Here is a 20,614-nt window from a genome sequence, read left to right as displayed (position 1 = left end):
GTTTGGGGATACAGTCATGCCCCAGATTCTCTATGCGCAATTTGTTTTTCTGGGACACTTTATTTTATTATGTACAATCGCTTCTGCAACCAGATTCAGATCTCTCTTATTTTCCCAAGGTTCTTGCTGGCCAAAGTGTGTTAGATGAGAAAAGTAAAAGAGAAACCATTTGAATTAAACAATAATGGCCAAAACTGGAATGCTACTTGGGGGGAGTGCAGTATACTGATAATTTAAAGATAAATGACTGCTCTAACAGAGGGAATCTTGACTTTTGCCTTATTCAGGTATGACCATAAAAAAAGTCCCTGAAGGTGGGACTTACAAAAAAACAAAAAACAAAAACTTGCAAGCACTGGGCAGCTTTTTGCAATCTGCTGAATTTATTTGTTCTTGAATTTATGGGATGAAGTTGTGGGATAAATCAGTCTTGTTTAAGCCTATAAATCAGTCATGTTTAAATCTAATGAATGCATAAATGGGTTTCATGGGTTTTTATGTTGTATTTTTATGTTGTGAACTGCCCTGAGACCTATGGATAAATGGTGGTATACAGATTAAATAAATAAATGAGAAAGGCTTCCTGCCAGGCTTAGCTAGGCCACTCCCCCTTACCTTTGTAGGAAGGGTTACCAAACTCTTTGTTCTCTCACTTCCACCATGTGAACCCTACCATTAAGGAGGTCTAAGCTGAATGCTCCAAGCTTAGACCACATGACTTCACCAAGTCATCCTTGTGTTTCTATACAAATAATTTAGAAACATTTACCATTTTGGAACCTAAGTCATAACTGCCTGTCTTTTCTTGCTGCTGTATGGAAAAGCATATTAATATAACTTTTGAAGAGTTTGTAAGGAAGCCATTTTTAACTTACCAAACGTGTGGTCTCTTTCTATGCTAAGGAAAGTGAGGAACTTTGGAAGCAACTCAGAAGGGATATTTTAAAGGTCTATCAGTCCATACTTCCATGCTTAACTTTGCTGAATGCTTTGAGATTTTAAATCTCTGCTGGGGCTCTCTCACCAAAGATTACATACTGCAAACCTGGATCTAGGCACCCAGGGAATTCTCCTTTTATTATTATACTGTATCTATTTTTCCTTTTACCAAATTAACCAACAGAAATTGTTTACTTGGATGCATTTTATCAAACATACATATTACCAGAACATGCAAACATGGTTATTTCCTTGTGAAATTGCTGATTCATTATCATAACCTGTGAGAAGTCTGCTAAACTGACCCTCTTCAATGACAAGACAACACGCGCAGACAACAAAAAATGGCTTCTCATGTGTGCCTTCCCTGTCTTTGAATTGTTTCCTAAGTCTTTTGAAAGATCTGTGAAAGAGAATTCCTTAAGTATCCTCAGAGAAGTGGACTATAACAGGTCTATTTTATCACCCCACCCCTGGACCTCTTCCTTTTGAAAACTTGCAACACTGCAACCTGGAAGACCGCTGTCCATGAGGCCTGAGTCTTAAAGGCCAAATATCAGAGGTGAAGCAACAGAACAAGAGACTAAATCCTCAGCGCTGAAGAACTGCAGTGTGACGCACAGCCAGCTGGTACCCAGAGTGCAGCCAAACCTCCTTCATTCTCCTCCTCCTCAATACATTCACAGTTTCAGTGACGTTTCTATGGCAACCATGCCAAGTTCTGCACAGCTCCTCCCCATTTAATCAGAAATCTCTATAATCTTGGTAATGAAAAAGGCAGGTTAATACACAAAAGTTCTACATAGCTGCAAAATTGGAGTGCTTTCCTTCCAAACGTAATTGCCTCCTACGATCTTTAGACTGAAGCAGAATATACATCAAATCTGACACTGCAATTGAACACATCAGGTTTTGCTTTTTTCCAGCTGCAGCTTTGCATGGTCCTGCCTGCTCACCCTTTCTGCCCAATCCGGGTCACTCGGAGAGCTTCACCATACTTGGTTTTGATCCACTTGATGCCCTGGAGCTGGGGGTCAACCATGAGCGGCCAGCGCTCGCAGTTGCTGAGGATTGTGGCATTTTCAGTGGACATGCGGTCAGCCGGTAGCCCTTCATTCTGCCAGGCTGCTATGTCAGCATCATCAGTCAGCATCAACAGAGGATCCAAAGATGGAGTCAACGGGATTGCAACCTAGGACAGCAAAAGGCACACAACTTACAGATGAACAGTAAACACCTATGTACTCCAAGTACCAGCAAGCTGAATTAATATTGCTTTTTCTATTATTTAACAGCAAGTCACTACTATCGCCTGCAATTTCTTAAGGTTGTATAAAACCTTTAGGTGAAAGACTGAGAGGCACAAGAGGGATTTCAAACTTCTTGCTGCATCATCGAAACCGGAGTAAGGGGAATAAGGTATTTTCTGCCTCCTAATCATCAATGGAAAAAAAAAAACAGCTTGGGCAAAGGAGTATTCCACATAGACACCAAACTCACCACTGTGTGCACCATCCAAACCAAACAACCACCACCTGGAACCCCTTACAGCAGTGATTTTCAACCAGTGTGCCATGTCACCCTGGGGTGCCTTGAATGATGGTCGAGGTGCCACAGGCAACACTGGCCTCTGTCCCTCTTTCTTTCACTCCTCTGATGCCCTCTCACGTCTCTATCCCCCAAAGGCTTGCACAGCTGTTTATTGCAGCAGACCCGGCTACAAGCTCCCCAGATGAATGGTGCCTCTGAGAGGCATTTGTCTTTGGAGTGGGTGGGGGAGACAGCTCAGAGACCAGTGATGGCAGCTGCCCAGAGGACTAACAAGGAGAGGGGACAGGAGAGGAGGCTGGGGGCACACTCCACAAGAAAGGGTATTTGTAAAAGGGTGAGAGGCTGCCAGCTCTGCAGGCAAGGGGTGACATAATTAGGATCCTGAGCCCCACAGGGGTGCCGCAGAAAGAATGTAGTTGGTTAAGGGAGCCGTGGCCTCAATAAGGTTGAAAACCTCTGCCTTGCAGCATCAGTTCCAGGGCGTAATTACTCCTTGGGATCATTGTTCTCAAGCTTTTCAAGCCACACCCATTTGATCTTCAGAATGCTGCTAGCATTCACGTGCATGTATTATTCAACAATGCATCACATGTGTATGTATATGTCTTCATACAAGTGTATATTTATTTTAAAGTGAAAAATTTGTGTAAAAGCCCCAAGGTTCAAGAAGATATTTTCCAAATTTAAAACTAATTAAATGCAAGATAAACCTTGCCCCATTGACATATGCCTTGCCCTCCAAAATGTGAATCAGCCCACACAGCTGAAGTGGAAACAAGGGTCCTGTCTTCATTTCCTAGGAACTGAATGATTGGTCAAAGCCAGATATATTTTCTACGTTCAACATTCCACTATCCTGGCTACAGGATAGTCACCCAAAGGGAACACAACTTTGAAGAGGTTACCATCTGGTGATAAATACAATATTCAAAGCTTTCTGCAGAGGATTAAATATTTTTGTGCCATGGAGTCTGCCCTCATGTCCCATCTTTTGAGAGTGATGCGGAATGCTTCTCTTAACTGGATGCATAAGGGTCCCCAGCTAGCCAAGTTACAGAGTTTCTAGATATTGCCACCACCCAATTTCTTTAAGAGAAATGTACTTCTAAGCTGAAACCATAAGATTTAAACACAACTGGTTTGTGTAGTGAGTGGTTTCGGTTTTGCCCTTCTTGTATCGGAGCCAATGGGGAAAGAACGTGCTGCATTTACAGTTTTCAGACTTTAGTCTTAGAATATAGGGGAGTAGAACATCAGTAGAAATACAGCTAAGCTAAGTTTTCACAATTTTATCAAGGAATCATGGACTAAATCAGGGATCAGGAACTTGTGGCCCTCAAGGTAACGTTGGACATCTAGGAGTCCAACAACATCTGTAGCCACATGTTCCCCATCCCTGGGCTAAGATAAATTAGCTCATTGGCAACCCCTCCCTCTTATACTTCAATACAGCCTTTTGTGTACAAAAACAACAACAAGCAATGACACAAAAACCTCAAAGAATGAGGCCTGGGGCAGGTTAAACTGACAGCTTGATAGAACAGGATCAGATTACACCTTGTACTTTTGCAGAATGTAATTAACACATTCACAAGTCTGCTGTGATGCTGCAAGGCAGCATTCACAGTTCCAGAAAGACTTGCATACACCAGGCGACCCTAGAGCAAGCTTTGCTTACCCAGAAGGCTTGGAACTAGAATCCCTAAGGGTAAATCATATATCTTAAACACAGGAGCAATATAATAATAAATTATATAGAAATGCTTTTTTAAGGATTGTTTGGCATTTTAGAGAGAATAGCAGACAGAAGCAACCAAAAATGGAAGATCCAATGGCTCTGTGTGTGTGTGTATTGTGGACATTCACAACCTATTAATTCAAAGCCATCTGGGTAAATAATAACAAACGTTTCCCAAATGTCATGGTCAACAACAGGGTGCAGCACTTTCAAAAGTCCATTCTAAACCTGGTTCCAACACAATTATAGCCTGCCTTTGATTTCAAGCTCATGACAGAACAAAAGCTCAGATTGGAAAGCAGAGATGCATCTGAAAATGTGACAGTTATCTTGTGCTCACTTTCAGCTGGCGCAAGTATGGTTTCCATATGCTGTCCATTAGGTCCTGCCTGTATTTCTTGCTGAAGTAACCCAAGTAAGAGACGAATGCAGTTATCAATAAGACATCTCCACACAGTGCACTCTCTTGCTGCTTGAAGTCTTTCACTGATTCAGCCCACCTCACATTTTCAGAGGCTAGGCCCCCAACCTAGAATGAGCAGTGGAAAACAAACCACACAATTAAAGCTCGTGGGATAAATTCTGGCTTCAGAGATTTTTCATTCTTAGGAGTGCAGGCCTCTTACAAGGTACTGGTTGGGAGTAAGCAAGATGTCTATACTGGCAACCTAAGAAGTCTTGTTTCGCAAAACTGCTGTTGGTGAAGAGTGATGCAGTAAGGAGCTTATAGCCATTTTTCATCTTTGTGCCCTTCTTTTTGGAGTTTTTTGTTTAGATTTTGCATAGGTCAGGAAAGGGAAGTTTGAGGAACAATTCTCCTAACTGACCCTAGTCTCAGAAATTGACCAGTGGTCTGGGCCTAGTTGAACTAGCATGCTTCTCACACTGGGAGCCATCTCTGATGGGATTTTAAGTCAGAGAAAATAATGTTTTCTACTGCTGCTTTACCCAGAGGTAAATGTGAGTAATATGCTATTACTCTACCATATAAGTTTATAGTCAGACTGAAAATGCCTGGTTAAAACCTTTTAAGCTTTTTCTAATTGAATAGACAAAGGAGTCTTTTCTGAGAAGAACGGTATCTGTTACAGGAAACCACAGGGGCAGCACGTCTGGCTTTGCGACTTGAGGCAAAATGGGAAGTGCCATCCTGCCCTTCCACTGCCACGTCTGCTGCCAGTATCAGCGCCAATCTTGGGTGTAATCATGCTGAAATCGTGAGAGATCTCATGCACTCTGCAAGATGTCATGTGATTTCAAAGATCTCGCCTGAAATGCCGGTGCCGCTTCTCTGGCGGAGCGCCTGCAGAAACACCACCTTGGAGACTTCTGCCACCTGAGGTGTAGGCCTCACTCTGCCTAATGGCTGCACAGGCCATGGGAAACCATCTATTTAATATTTTTATAATTATAATATTTATCTCTCAGAGCTTTCTACAAAGTATTCAAATTGCATGTTGGAAAACATTATTAACTCACATTTTTGCATATTCATTTTACTGCAATAACTGAAATATGTCTGTCTAAAAAATATTCTGAGTTCTCTTAATCAAAACAGCCATTTTACCAAACACTTCGAGTCGCTTCAAGCTTTTCAGTAATGTCGTTCTTTGTATTTGATTAACACGATAAAATTATGTAAATCTTGGTTCACATTACACAAAAAAATACCTGGAAATGTTGAGAAACCTGTGCCCTAGTTGAAGCCAGGGTCTTCCCAACTTCGCCATTACTTTCTTCAGAAGTATTACATCCAAATAGTGTGGTACATAAATCCATTTGTTCTTTGAGATCAATAAATTGAGGCCTCATTATATGCACTGCTAATGTTCAGTTAATGTCTTTTTCTGTGGCATCTATCACTTAGACAACATCATCTTCAAAGCAAGCAATTCTAAAACCTTTTTTATTTTCTCAAACCTTTTATAATCTTAGCTGATGCTGTTGGGTTGTGGGTCAATTGTTGGGTTGTGGGTCAATTGTTTTAAAACAATTTTATTTTGTTGTTTTTAAAAACATGACCACTGCTATCGGGCACTTTTTAGTGGAAAAGAAATTAAGGAAGGAGAAGCTGCAGAACTGATAGGTCAGAGTATCAGAATAAATACTAAATGAAAGAGTAATCCTAAACAGCAACAAAAAGATTTATTCGGAGAAAACAGAACAGAATGTGAGATCAGGCATACAAGACAATAAATACAAAAATAGCATGCTAATTTAGTTACAATTGTGAGAGATGTATTTTGAAGGTGGAAAGTGCTGGCAGGAGAAGGTACTTAGCATTACAAGATTTCCTAAATTACTGCACCATTGGCAGGTTGTCTGTTTGTTTTAAATCAAAAGAACAAAACAAATGTTAATTGAAATGAGTATCTCTAATTTTACTATTCCAAGCAAGGCAAACACATAAAAAAGAGGAATATTCCCAAATAGATAATCATTTCCTGAAACAGGTGCACCAATAAAAAATCATGAGTCATCTTGAAGATTGTGGGGGGTGGGGGGGAAAGCTACAAATTAATGGTGCTTCCACACAGCAGTTTATTGTGGACTTGGTGCTGCTTATGCATGCAAGTTTTTCATAGTGTCCACACAACACTGTCCTCATCAAAATACAGTTCCATATATCGCCCCACCTCAACCTTGTTAAATATAAACTGGATGAATTACGTATGCAAGTTTACAACAACAAACTGGAATGCCTTGTGGCAAGAAGTGTTGAAATGCACGTTTTTCATCTGCTTCCAGAAATACAAAAATAATGCCATAGGTATTTGGTTGGCCACCGGGAGAAGAGGAAAAGTGATTTCCATCTCCGATATTCCACTTCCGCTTACCATGGGAAGCTCAGACTGGCTTCCCCTCCACATGTTTGCAAGGGAAATTACTGTAAGTCATCTGAGTTTCTGCTGTGCTTGGGGTGCAAGTACCCTCATTTTTACCAAATTAGTCCAAAAGTGCATAAATCATACACAGATGCCAGGCAGTACAAGAGGTCAACTTAAAAATAGAAAGTCTAAGATTGAAAAACATCCCACATCTGTGCTATAAAGCAAAATCTTTCATTTTACCAGTTTCCATCTTAATTAAGAGATCACCCTCCATGCTAATTAGTTGTTATTGTTCTTTTCCTTTTTTCACTTTTTAATTGGCTTCTCTAAGAGTGACTTCTTTGGTAACAGCCTCAAACTCTCAATCCTCTGTAAATAAACACAAGTAGGAATGTGGAAATGACTAGCTCCACTTGCTGGTGAAAATGCAGAATGGTTTGATACTTGTGTTGGAAAAGCATGACGGGAAAAGTGTCTCCTATTAGCCGCTTACCGCTTGCCTTAATTATTCTCGGATGCAGCGTTTATCTGTATGAAATTTTATGTTAAACTTTTTAATTAAACTAGACTTTGAATGAATGTGCTCGGTTTAAATTAGCCATGACATCATTTATGGCAGTACAGGAAAGCATTCTAAGCTTTAGTGGCAGATATGTTCCAGTGCATTAACAAATTTGTTGATGTATTTTAATAATAGTAGTAGAAGTAATGTAGGAAATAAACTAGTTTGTAGGGTGGCCTTAAATCATATGTAATAAATTCCATGAACTACTTAAGGCTTAACCCATTGTACTTGCCAACAACACTGGCTTGGATACATTAAAACTGTGCATTTGTAGCATTTAAATCATTTGTAGACTGTATCACTTTTCTAATACACATAGCTATAAGCTGCAATATCTCTAACTCTTGGTGAACACTACTGAAGTCAGGGGAAAACTTCAGTGTCAGTGAGTACAGGACTGCTGCTCTAGTAATTCTATATGATTATGTCCCTAACTAGTTCGACTGACTGCTTTTTTTTTTTAAGCAACCAGCAGGCCCTTACTTTTTGCTTCTTGTTAAACAAGCAAGGCAGGCCTTTTGCACAACACAATACTATTACAACTACACACATGAATAGACACTTATTGCAAAGATAAAGGGCAACAGTGCTCATTAAAAACCCATATGCTCATTAAAATCACAAATTAAAGGTTTCATTTCACAGCAGCTGGAGCTAGTGAATGGCTGCTATGCCAACAGCCATGTATCATTCACAAAACCAGACAATACAGACATATACTGCTATGAATGATTAAAAGTGAAAAAAGGCACGGGGGCCGGATTGTTGTCCCAAAGTTTCAAGGCTTTACATGCAATGGTCGCACTGTGCATTGTGCTAGTTCATTAGTCCAATCAGATATGGCAGTCACGGAGTTTTATGCTCACAGTAACTAATGACTGCTGAATCTACGCTTGCACAGAACCACTAAAGCATTCACTACAATGCTCTTCTGATCTATTCACATGCTACTATTCCTTGGAGAGATCAAGAATCCTAGCTGTCACTTGATTTTTTCTCCCTGAAGCAGCACTCCACACTGGGAAACACTTCCCCTAGAAAAGCAAGACTAATAAATAAGAAAGGGGCACGTGCTATACATATTCTGGCTGAATAACTGCTCCCTTCTGCAAGTCTGGTGTCATACCAGTATGCTATTTGCTTTCATTCTGAGCTGGACAAACTTTCAGATTCAGAAGCACAGCTAGTTGTCCGTATAGCACTAAACAAAGTTCTTCCCACGCCCACCCACAAGTTGGCCTTCACATGGTGGCCCAAACCTCATCAAGTGATTCTCACCAGGCGATTTGCAAGGGAGATGGTCTTCGCTGTGGCTTCGGCTTCCTGTTGACATTTTAGCTTCTCTGCTGTGGCCTTCTCAAATTTGGCTGTAAGCCTAGCCAGGTTCTCGTTAAGGTGCTGCAGTGTGAAAAGAAGAAAACCATAGGAGAAACTAAAGATCATGACGTGATGCAGTTTGAATTTAAGTATTCACACACCCCTAGTCAGAAGGAAGTGGGCTTTCTTCTGTTACTCAAGAAGACACACCTAACAGAGGTTATTTATTTCATCGCTGCTGGAAATAGAAGAACCAGTCTGACCTTTTAAATTCACAAACCCACAGAATCCCCTTTAAGCATCAACTATGGTGCCAACTCTGTGGGGAAAACAACATGGTTAAAACCCTCTCCTCCCATGGGGAATCTGGGGAGGCACAAAAGTCAGGCCTCTTTGCAGCAAGCTGGTCTAGGCTTGACCTGGGGTTTCTAAGGGAATTCCCCATCACTCTAACAGCTGGCCTCTTCCACAGTTAATAAAACTTACCTCACTTACTACACACCCCTTTTTTAAACTCCCCTATTATTTGTGCCTTAACATACATTGTAATAATCTTAACCCCTTGGACATAGCTGCTAAGGAGATAGCGGCATCCTTTACCTTTGACAGTTTACATGGAAAAGTGAATTTTGGTAGGCTCAGCTTGCTATGCAGCTGCCCAACTTCCTTCTTCTCCTATGCAACTTTGCATCTTGTGACCTACCCTGTGCAAAAAGCACAGAGCAGAAAAGGAAATTGCCTCCTTGCCAGTTATGGCTTATTGCCCTTGAGATTATTGTCTCCAGGCTTAATACTTATTTATCAACATTATTTACCAGCCTAAATGTGGAGGGCTGTTTGTGTGAAAGCTGCAGATAGGGGTGTAGCCAAGGACACAAGCAAAAATGCCCTATTTAGCTATGCTTCAGGGGTCTGACAATGGACTTTGAAAGGGCCATCCAATCACTGCCCACATATGATGACATTCTCTTCCTACTTCTCTGTTAAACAAAATCAGGCTGTTCTCAAAGTTATTGAAACATTTCACTTCTGTGACAAAAGAACTGAAGTTAACAATTGATTTTTATCTGCATCCGGCACAAACAGCTTAAAGCTAAGTGCCTCTAAATCATTTTAACACTGCTTGAACAATACACTAGAAATAAACCCAAATATGAAAAAGGGGCTGCTTCTTTTTTTAGTAGCATCTGGAGTTACTTGATCAAATACCTGCACAGAATACAAAACGCAGCCTTTTCAAACGTTGTTTATCATTAAATCCCAGAGCTGTAACATTTAAAATGACTTCTGCACATTAAAGTTTCCACCGTTTCTGAAAGCATGTGCATGCATTTTCATTTATTTATTATACACTGGATCCCAGCTTACACTCAGCTGGGTTTCATTCATGCAACACTCTGTGAGGAGAGGCAGAGGAGGTTCCTCATTAGGATAAAGTGAGGCAGTGCCCTGCTTGCTTAGGGTGCCCCCTAGAAGGGTGGGGTAGGGCAAATCACACTAGTCCCACTATTGTCTTCACTTCCCCCTGATCTCTGCCACCCATCCTTCCCTTCATGCCAACTCAACACACTTCCCCTTCCTGCTACCCACCCACCTACCTTCCTTCCTTCAGCTGAATGTTTCTTCTGATGGCTGTTTTGTAAATGTTATTGTGGTCTCATTGGATTTTATGCTAATATTTCAATTAATGATTTGGCGAACTATGGATTTCTAAAAAAATATTTTGTTATTATTTTACTCACTGAGCCTTGGAATTCTTCTTAAAATAGGCGGGTTATAAGTTTTTAATTATTTATTTATTAAGAATACTGACATCGCACCTTTCCAACAGAATATTGCTCAAGGTAACTAACAATAAAAGGAAAATTCATCAAGCTAGAGACTTTCCTTGGTTATGAATGGTTTGTATCATCACCCAAAAACTCTAAGAAAAACACTGAAGAATAAATTGGTTGGATTTGAAGTAGCTTGGTTCATTACTGCACACACTACAAATGGTTTAGGCAGCAGCTATTAAGTTTGAAGATTTTCAAACATGGGTAAGTCTGAAGAACGTATATAGAAATTATTTTGTGAGCTGTCCAATGTTACCGTATTTCAATGTCATTTTACATTGGTTTTTAACCACCCTAGAAAGTTTTATTGTGATTTGTAAAAAAATTATGCTGTGGCACAGATTGGTAGGTTTTCCTAATTAAAGACCACATTTTAATTGACAGTTCTGAGCAGTTTTCAATTCCGTACCACACTGTGTTGTGAAGCTGGAATGATTTTTATAATATAATATATTCAGTGTTTATGAGATTGATTTGGTATAAGATGGTGATGACCCATGAATGTTTTTGTTGCTGTTGCTAACAATAGTGTGCAATACCTAACAAATAGATTTCCCCTGGTTTAAAGCTAGTTTAAAGGTTCGCAACTTCAACTGAGAAAGGGATTCATTATCCCTTAGTAAAAGTCACATAATGTACTGTACCAAAGAATTAGCTTGGATCCAGGAAATCTTTAATGCAAACTTTCATGGGCGTAGCCAGGATTTTTGTTGGGGGGGGAGGCTTATTGTTGGGGGCAGGGGCAGAACCTCAGCTATGGATTGGGGCGGGGCAGCTGCCACTCCCTGCCCTCCTGTGGCTACACCCATGCAAATTTTAGTTCCTTACAAGTGCATGGATCTCTAACTTCTGCCAAAACCCACACTGTAGATGCTCCTAATAGTCAAGAATGGCTGTTCCAGGCTCCCAGCTACAGGAATGCTCCAATTATATATACATATGTGGAACTTTGCTCACAGAACAAAGGTAGCAATCCCAACTACCCTTACATTGAACGCGAGGGGATTTATTTCCGATTAAATATTACAAGTCACTGTTCATGGGCATGACTAGAGAAACGTTCAAAATCTCAGGACAATCAATTGTCTGGAGAAATGGGTTATGCAGACATTTTACATTTTTCAAAGGGTTGTTCTGCCAAGCAGCCTTGTAAGAAAGTCTACAAAAATAAACTAGACCTGCCCCCTGCTGAATTTACTCGCCTGCCTATACAAATCTGTCAGTCTTCCATGGTCCATGGATAGTCTGAAAGAAACAAAAGCAACAGCTCCTTGTACCTGTAGGTGATTCTCTCACAGCAACCAGCCAGAAGGGCAGCTATTAATAAGCTTGATGTACAGCATACACTGTGGATTACAATGCTAGATTTTTTTACTTGTTATTTTTGCACAGCCAAATGATGTATAATGCAAATGCCATCATCTCATAAAATTTTTAAAATGTACATCTGCTATGGGGTAAAACTAAAATTCTGCTTACTGCCAGCAGTGGAGGAAGCCGCTCAGGCACCTGGGGCGACGTGCCCAGGGGCAGGGGAAGCCACCCATAGGGGTGGGGCCAGGGCAAGGCCCACCGTGGGACCTCCGGAGTCTGCCTGCCTCCTCCCACTCAGCTGCCCTACAGCAGTGAGGCAGTGGGCAGACCATTTGGGCAGTGCGGAGCCTGCTCGTGCCCAAGCCACCACATCTCTCTCAGGAGAGACGCGTGGCTAGGGCACACTGCAGGCCCTGCTGGGAGTGCTGCCCGGCATTTTATCACCCCTCTCAGTGGTGATACCCGGGGAGAACCGCACCCACCGCATGCCCCTTCCTCCGCCCCTGGTTACTGCAGAATGGGAAGAATAAGTGATGCAACAAAGCAGGAGACACAGAACCTGCCTCATCTCTCACTTCTTCAAAGCTCTGAGATGCTGCTGAACTCTTTTAACCCCATCAGCCCCAGCCAGCATGGCCAAAGGTCAAGGATTATGGGAGCTGTGGTCCAACAGTATCTGGAGGTTCCCACCCCTGTCTTAAAGGAATAAAGGAAGGCTCTCTGAATTGACACCTCACAAACCTAGAAAGATATGTTAGTGGGTTCCTGAAGAAGCATTCATTCAGCTGCAAGCAACCATCTGCCAAGGTGTTTCAGAAAGATGTGTCAAGGGCCAAAGGTTCACGGCTATATTCCTGCATGTCATGTAAATCCTGGGGTAGTTTGAAAGACAGGTTTCACCACTGGCTAATGTGGCAACGTCTCAAAGCCATGAGTAAATTTAGATCATTGTAATAGCTTAAATGCGACTTAAGAGAATTAGAATTTTTGCAATTGATGTGAACAACTCAACTTTATCAGTCACATACCCCCTGTAATCTCACAATATAGACAAAAATCAGATTGGTCTGCATCAGGTAGTAGCAGCAAAAAAGACATGATATAATATGATGACAAAGATAAACCCTGCTCAATTCATTAGAGTGTGGTGCTGATAATTCCAAGGTTGAAGGTTTAACAGCTGCATATTCCTGCATTGCATATGGTTGAACTAGATGCTACAATTCTATGATTCCATTATTATATGATTCACACTGTTAATGGGTAGTTTGTGCAATGCAGATGCCTACAAAATAACCGTGAGTGGAGCACAGCACAATGGCCCATCTACTGGCAAGAGACAGGCAAAGGAACATTGCTCAGCAGATTCCAGGTTCACTACTGGGCTAGATGGCGAAATGGTCTGCCCTCAGATAAGGCAATTTCGTATACTCTACCCAGTGCATCACAGAACAATGCTAAGAGAAATGTAAACCTGTTTTACAGGCTGCCTTGGACTTACTGCAATTTTGGCCTTGATGCTAGCCAGCTTTTCCTGGGCAGCAGCAAGCTCGGCATTAGCTTTGTTGAGAGCCTGCCGCTTGGGCTCCACATCGCAGTACACTTTATGGAAGTGCACTATGTTGATGACCCAGGAGCAGAGGCCAGCAGCTGCATAGGACTTAGACGTCACCAACTCAGGCTCAAACTCCGGGTCCTGCAGATATGGCTGAAGGGCTCGGAGGCAGTTCTCATGTATATTCTCTTTGTTGAAGTGGATCAAGGAATCCAGGAAGCTGTCCACTTTTGTCATGGCCACTTTGGCTGCTTTCCAGGTCCTGTCCTTGGGCACCTTCCCGCCGGGAGCCATGAGTACCATCACAGCAGCAGTGACATTGCTGACAGCGGAAGGCGGCGATCCAAACGACTTCAGTTCTGTCAGATTGTTCTGAAAAGGAGCGGGGAGGAGAAACCAACGTTGTTAGACGAAAATGAATGGGTTTTCTTTTTACTTTGCTGGTAATGGAGTCAAGCTCCAGAGCTATCAATCTGAGAGAGGAGCTTTCAAGCCAGGAGCAGCACTGTGAATTTTAAATATTATGACTCATCGGACGTAAAGCAATGAATCCCTCTAGTGGCACAGGGGCCTCTGCCGGCTTGTTAGATAAGAGCCAGTCATGTTCCTTCAGCATTTCAGCCCAGCTCACAGGCCATTAAAAATGCACAATTATATTACAGATTTAACCAGTATGAAAAACAACAATGACAAAAAAAAAAATCAGAATGCCCTGAAATCAACAAGGCATGTCTGAAGCTGCAAAAGGGCTTTAAAATGTGTCTCTTAATTGAGAGTTCTCATAAAGGTGACTGCCTTATAAATCTTTATGCACTTTAATGCAAGGTGGATTCAGGCCAATACAACGCCACAGAATGGTCTCTGAAAATCCCGCTGTGTTGTGTCTACATACACAGGGAAAGACAATTGTGAGTAACATCAGGCCACATGCTGACACTGATCCTGCAGTGTCCTCACACAACCCCCACCCCTCCCGCCCATGTTTATTTGGTAGCAAGGCCACCACAAGGTTACATACGCAGTGCGGTCAGTCACTACACACAAGAAACTTTGCATGTGAACCATATCCAAGATAAGGAAATAATGCCATCTGGTGCCGGGCCATCTAAATCCACCCTTCCAATACCATTTTATTTAATTAGGATGCTTGAATCATAGCTGTCAACTTTTCCCTCTTTTAAAGGGAAATTCCCTTATTCCAAATAGGATTCCTCGCAAGAAAAGGGAAAAGTTGACAGCTATGGCTTGAATCCTGGATAAAATGTGAGGCTATGCTCTCTGAACATAACCCCATAAAAAGTTAAGCCTTTTAAAGTTCCATAGACTCCAGTGGGGGGTGTTTAAGCCTGTCGGGCTAACTCTTCCACTGAATCAATGGAATTTAAAATATGTTTAATATGAGGGAAGTATGCTTGAATGTCCCTTTCACTAAAAAAAAGAATTTTAGTTTTTTGCCTTCCTTCATAGAATAACTTTTCCGCTGTGCCACACACATCCCTGTGTACTCTGTGTTGCTTTGAACCCTTCTTCTGCCATCGGCTGGTGATAATATTCTAACAAGAAAGCAACAAACTAAAGTGCTTGATTTCATTTCTACACTGGGATTTTTTAAATACCAAAAAAAAGAAAATCACGTTAATCCAGCCAAGCTATGACAGGAGTGCCATTTCAAGATCACCACATGACACCTGTTTCTCATTAATTGGCCCATAAATTTCCTCAAAGCCATTTTAAACTCCTCTGAGCTGGAAATAGCCAGAGTTAAGGCTCCTCTTGTCATGCACAGGTTAATTCTGAAGCAGAATTCTACCTACCCATCACGGAACTGATAGCACAGGATGCTAAGCAGGTAACCTCCAAAGAACAGAGATGGTTGCAACTGATATAAGCACACAGACAACACTGGCTATATTCCAAAGGAGCGATCCTGCCAAAGATCTGTCACATCAAACTGAGAAGAAATGTGTGCATCATGCTGACATCCAGCAAATGTGAAAGCCCTGTCAGAGCAAGCCATACTCCACACTGGGGATTCCTGCCCCAATAACCTCTCAGTACATTTGTTCTTCATATATCATCACCCCAATGACACTGAAGCCTACAAAAGGAAATTACTCTATCCCTGAGGGGCAGGGCATGCTGAAGCATACCTGTAGCACGGGATGGTCACTTGAAAATCCTTAGGACCTCTCTGGTGCCAGATGACTATGTTGATTACTTGGTATGTATGTAAAGGTAAAGGGACCCCTGACCATTAGGCCCAGTCGTGACCGACTCTGGGGTTGCGGGGCTCATCTCACTTTATTGGCTGAGGGAGCCGGCGTACAGCTTCCGGGTCATGTGGCCAGCATGACTAAGCTGCTTCTGGCGAACCAAAGCAGCACATGGAAACACCGTTTACCTTCCCTCCGGAGTGGTACCTATTTATCTACTTGCACTTCGAACTGCTAGGTTGGCAGGAGCAGGGACCGAGCAACGGAAGCACACCCCATCGTGGGGATTCGAACCGCTGACCTTCTGATTGGCAAGTCCTAGGCTCTGTGGCTTAACCCACAGCGCCACCTGTGTCCCTGCTTGGTATGTATAGACTTACACAATTTGAGCAGCAGAACCAATTTGGTCACGAAGATAACCTTGATTCCAGGACTGAGCTTGGGGGAAAACCCAATGCTACCAATTAACACCAGAAGTTCACTATGGGCAGCATCAAATGGCTAGTGCCAATGGTATCATAGATCTTCCTGGCTACGGTCATGATGACTCTATAATGCTACCTCTGGAATCAGAGGCAGTATGCCCCAATTGTCAGTTGCTGTGGGCAGTAGTGGGCTGTTGCCCTTGTGTCCTGCTTATGAAATTCCCAGCAGCATCTGGTCGGACTCTGTGGGAACTCAATAAGCAGAGACAGGATTATAGCCGGATCCAGCAGCGTTCTTCTTATGTTCAGAACCTGGGGGAATATCAGCAGATCTGCATGAAACGAAGCAAGGTGTGTAAGCCATTTCCAGATCCCAACATGCTCACCACTGGAATTTGTTTCAAGTAGCTCTGAGAAACGATGCCTCTGTCACTACTAGTGAACGGGGGAAGACCCACAGAGAAAGCAGCTTGAGTTGCATTGTTAAGTTGAAGTCCTATACCTGAAACCCTGACATGGGGCGGGGGGAGGCGTTTCAGCTGCAGACTGTCTACATGCTCCCCACTCAGCTAAAACCCTTCCGGCAATGCCACTCCTGAACTAAGGTTTGAATTATTTGCCTGACAGCAGAGTCTACCTGGCACTGAAGCGCTTTCATTTATTTGCTTGTTAGGAACAATGACATCTGTTTTAAGGCCACACAGACAGCAGTCTGCTGTGCCGTGGGCTTTGAATTATTCTACTAACAGATTAACAGTATGAATGGGCTGGGTGCAAGCAGCAGCCACCTACAGTACTGGCTGCAGAACACAATAGCTCCATCTCAGGGCCAAGACAGACTTTCCTTCCACTGCAAGGCTAGCTTCCACATCTGGGCTTTTACGTTTTAAATTCCCACCGTGGGAGTGGGGGCAATCTGGCACTAACAGGGCTTACCTGCCTAAAGTTAATTGTGGCATGGGAGCAATTTTCATCCAACTTGCAACTTAGGGTGGAAACTAAAACTTTGCCTCCCTGTATTGTTACAGATAGGTAGCAGTGTTGGTCTGCCATAGTCAAAATAAAAAAATTCCTTCCAGTAGCACCTTAAAGACCAACTAAGTTAGTTGGTCTTTAAGGTGCTACTGGAAGGAATTTTTTTTATTTTCCCTGTATTGTGTTATCCCAATGAAAAACCTCTCCTGAGAATGCCAAATAAATTCTAAAAACAAACAAACCCTAAAGTGTACACTAGCCATGCAATTGAAATAACACCTGTTTTGGCCCCCTCAGCAAAGTCCTTTGGGTGAGCAAGAGTTGATGTCTACCAGTCTGTCATTCAATATGAATCTTTCTGGAGAAGGGAGAGAAAGTTCTACAGGTCTGTTCCCACAACTCTTGATACACAGCAGCCCCGAGACGTAGTGAATGCACACTGCAGCTGAATGGGTGGCAAATCAGTCACTTCCTTGCTTCATCATGCACTCCAATCAGCACACAATGAAGCACCAACTGAGTGCTGAGGCATCCAGCCCGCAAAGTGTGTCACTCAACCTTCATACTGATTAGGCACAGTTATCTGAGCTGGCCATACATTTTTTCCCTTCTCCCTGAAATATCCCCACTCCCCAGATGGATTTATTGTTCTTATCGTCCTTAGGACTTAGGATAGATTACACCACTTCGTGATGTCCAGGAATGTGTGCCAATCCTTAATGTATCCAAAAGGGGACATATCGGCAGGCACAAGGAAACCCCATTTGAAGTACAAAAAGAAAGGGAAATGGAACAAGGAATTTTGGAAGAAAGCATGGCTGATTGACTCAAATACTGAACAGAAGCACTCCACACTGCAACGTTTTGTTGCAGATCTCGCTTCTATTTTTGAATACCAGGCACAGATAACACAGCATGGCCATTGCCTTCTTGGTCTGCATGTGAGCTTCCAAGCACATCTGCCTTGAAAACAAATACAAGACCAGGTGGAGGTTAGGGTGATCCAGCAAGCAATTCTTATGGTCTTAAGAGCTTTGTACCAATGTTTGCCATTCATTTTCACCCAAGAAACTGTGCAACTGGTAGAGGGCACCAATTCCCATAAAAGCAGCATAGCAACACTGGCCAATTACCAGAGAGCACCAAAGGAATATTCATCCTCACAAAGCCCAACCATCTTGAAGGCCAGATGAAGAATATGGGGTAGCAGAGATTTCTCTTTTTTAAAAATAAAAATAAATCCCCATTATCAGACTAATACCAGTGTATGAAGGAGAAAATATGTGTGGCATTTTTCTAATTGAACTATGTATGCCTAAAATTGATCAGACAGCACCACAACTGAAATGCAAAGCCCAGATAATTTATTTGGACACCCACCAATCTTCCTTGTTCCAACCTCCCTCCCCCAGCAATCTATATTTCCCACTGCTTTCTACTAAAGAGCAATGCATATTCATTTTGCTCTGTATGAAAGCACAATGTAAACATATCTGCACTAATGGCTGAAACTTCTTAATAAACACACAAATAGAGCCAATTATTCATGTCAACGGATGGGCTAAACTCTCTGACGCAGGTGAGGAGGAGGATGTGATTTCTGGTGCTCTGTAAACGCTGCTGCCTTGGTCTCCAGGGAAGCTCCAGGCTTCCCATTAATCTTGCCTTAATGAGATGTTATACAGTTTCAGCATGAAACCCAAATTGACAGGATCCAAACATTTTCCTGCTGCATTAGGATTTTGTTTCTAGACACACGGATCCTGTCAACAGAATCGCCATGGCTGCCCTAAAAAACAGAACCAAACAGAAAGCTGCTACCTGCTTTTGTTTGTTTTTAATTGCTTGATCTTTGGGCATTTTTCTTGGTTTAGCCTAACCATAATGGAAGACAGGGAACAATTCAGTCTGTGCATATGCTAAGATACATTAGCAAATAAGCCTTGACATAGGGATCCTCTCTCCTGCTTTTTGGGTATGTTGCAGTCATTCCACAACCCGTTTATTCCAACCCCCCCTTTTTTTTCTCAAATAGGTTCAGTTATTTGAAATGATTCCATTGCCTGGTTCATAAAGCACAGTTAAAAATAAACTGTGATTTAAGGTGAATGAGCAGTGTGTGGGTTCATTGCTCAAAAGCCCCTCCTTCACTCCTCTTCTGCTGCTGCCACACTTGGCAAGAAGCAAACCAGAAGCTAGCTCTGCATTATGTGTGAACCAGTAAACATGTGAGCCAGCATAAACATAATGAGCCAACCAGCCTCTGGTTTGTTTTCTCCCTGGTATGGCTACAGCAGGAACGAGGAGGGGTGAAGTGGGGACTTTTAAGCAGCATGCACTAGCGCTAACATGCTGCTCATTCACAACAAACCATACTTCATGTTGAACTATAGTCTAATGTGACATCCAAACCAGGCCCAGGAGTGCAAACACAATGGGACCAATTCTCTGCAAAATATTTCCCAGGATGGCTTTCTGAGCAGCATCTTATATCTTGTGTCACCTTTCTTCTTCATTGGATTGGTTCTGCAATAGGTATATGGATGCATAACCAATTCCTACAATGGGACCTCCAGAACTAAAGGATGGCTCTTTCTCATGTGCACCTACCTAAGCCCATCTTTTGACAGACTGCTCCACTTGCCTCCTCATTCTGAAGTGTGGAGGGCAGCTACAAGGGAGAAGATCTTCTCATTAGTGGTTCCTCCCCAGCTGTAGAGCGCTCTCCCTAGAGAGGCTCACCTAGCTCCCATATTAACATCCATTTGGTGTCACGCAAATACCTTTTTATTGTCCCAGACTTTCTAATGTAGCTTTAACTTAGTTCACTGCTATTATTTGAGTCTCTGCTGTTATAGAGATTTGGTACATTTTCCACTGTGAGTTTTAACTCTCTGTGATGTAGTTTTGATGGATTTTGATTGTTCTCAGCAAAGTGCCACAATTGTCGCATTTGACTGATTTGTTTTCATTTGTTTAAACTGCATGTCACCCAGACAACATGGATCATGAGGTGACTCAGAAGTACAAGAAACTAAATACATAAAGGTTTCATGTTTACTTGTTCACAGGATTTCTCTCTCTCTCTCTCTCTCTCTCTCTCACTCACACACACACACACACACACACACACACACACACACCACCTTGAGCACAAAGCATTATATTGTGTGAAAGAAACAAGCATTTCCTGAGCTAAGGTAAGTTATTGCTATGAGTTCACAATTGAGTGATAAATGAGAGGGAATCCACTGGTTTCAAATTTCATCTCAGATCATTGTTGCTACAAATCAAGAGAATATGCAGTCTGACCCTGCGCATGACCTAGAAGTCCCAATGTGTTAAATGGGGCTTCT

The 20,614-nt window shown here is 42.3% G+C and overlaps 1 protein-coding gene across 1 annotated transcript in view; it reads right to left on the bottom strand.

The window, feature by feature from the left end:
* The window catches only part of DNAH9 (dynein axonemal heavy chain 9), a gene marked incomplete at its 5' end in the record, with an annotated part of 196,859 nt that overhangs the window by 74,169 nt on the left and 102,076 nt on the right, over window positions 1-20,614 (bottom strand). Inside the window, 4 exons of the mRNA XM_081183892.1 lie at window positions 1,896-2,131; window positions 4,569-4,757; window positions 8,903-9,022; window positions 13,592-14,017. Of these exons, the coding sequence (XP_081040018.1) occupies window positions 1,896-2,131; window positions 4,569-4,757; window positions 8,903-9,022; window positions 13,592-14,017 (971 nt within the window). The remainder of the gene's footprint in view (window positions 1-1,895; window positions 2,132-4,568; window positions 4,758-8,902; window positions 9,023-13,591; window positions 14,018-20,614) is intronic.

This window comes from Podarcis bocagei (genome assembly GCF_964188305.1).
Source record: "Podarcis bocagei genome assembly, chromosome: 2".
Taxonomy (NCBI): domain Eukaryota; kingdom Metazoa; phylum Chordata; class Lepidosauria; order Squamata; family Lacertidae; genus Podarcis; species Podarcis bocagei.
This window is presented reverse-complemented; position numbering and strand designations above follow the sequence as displayed.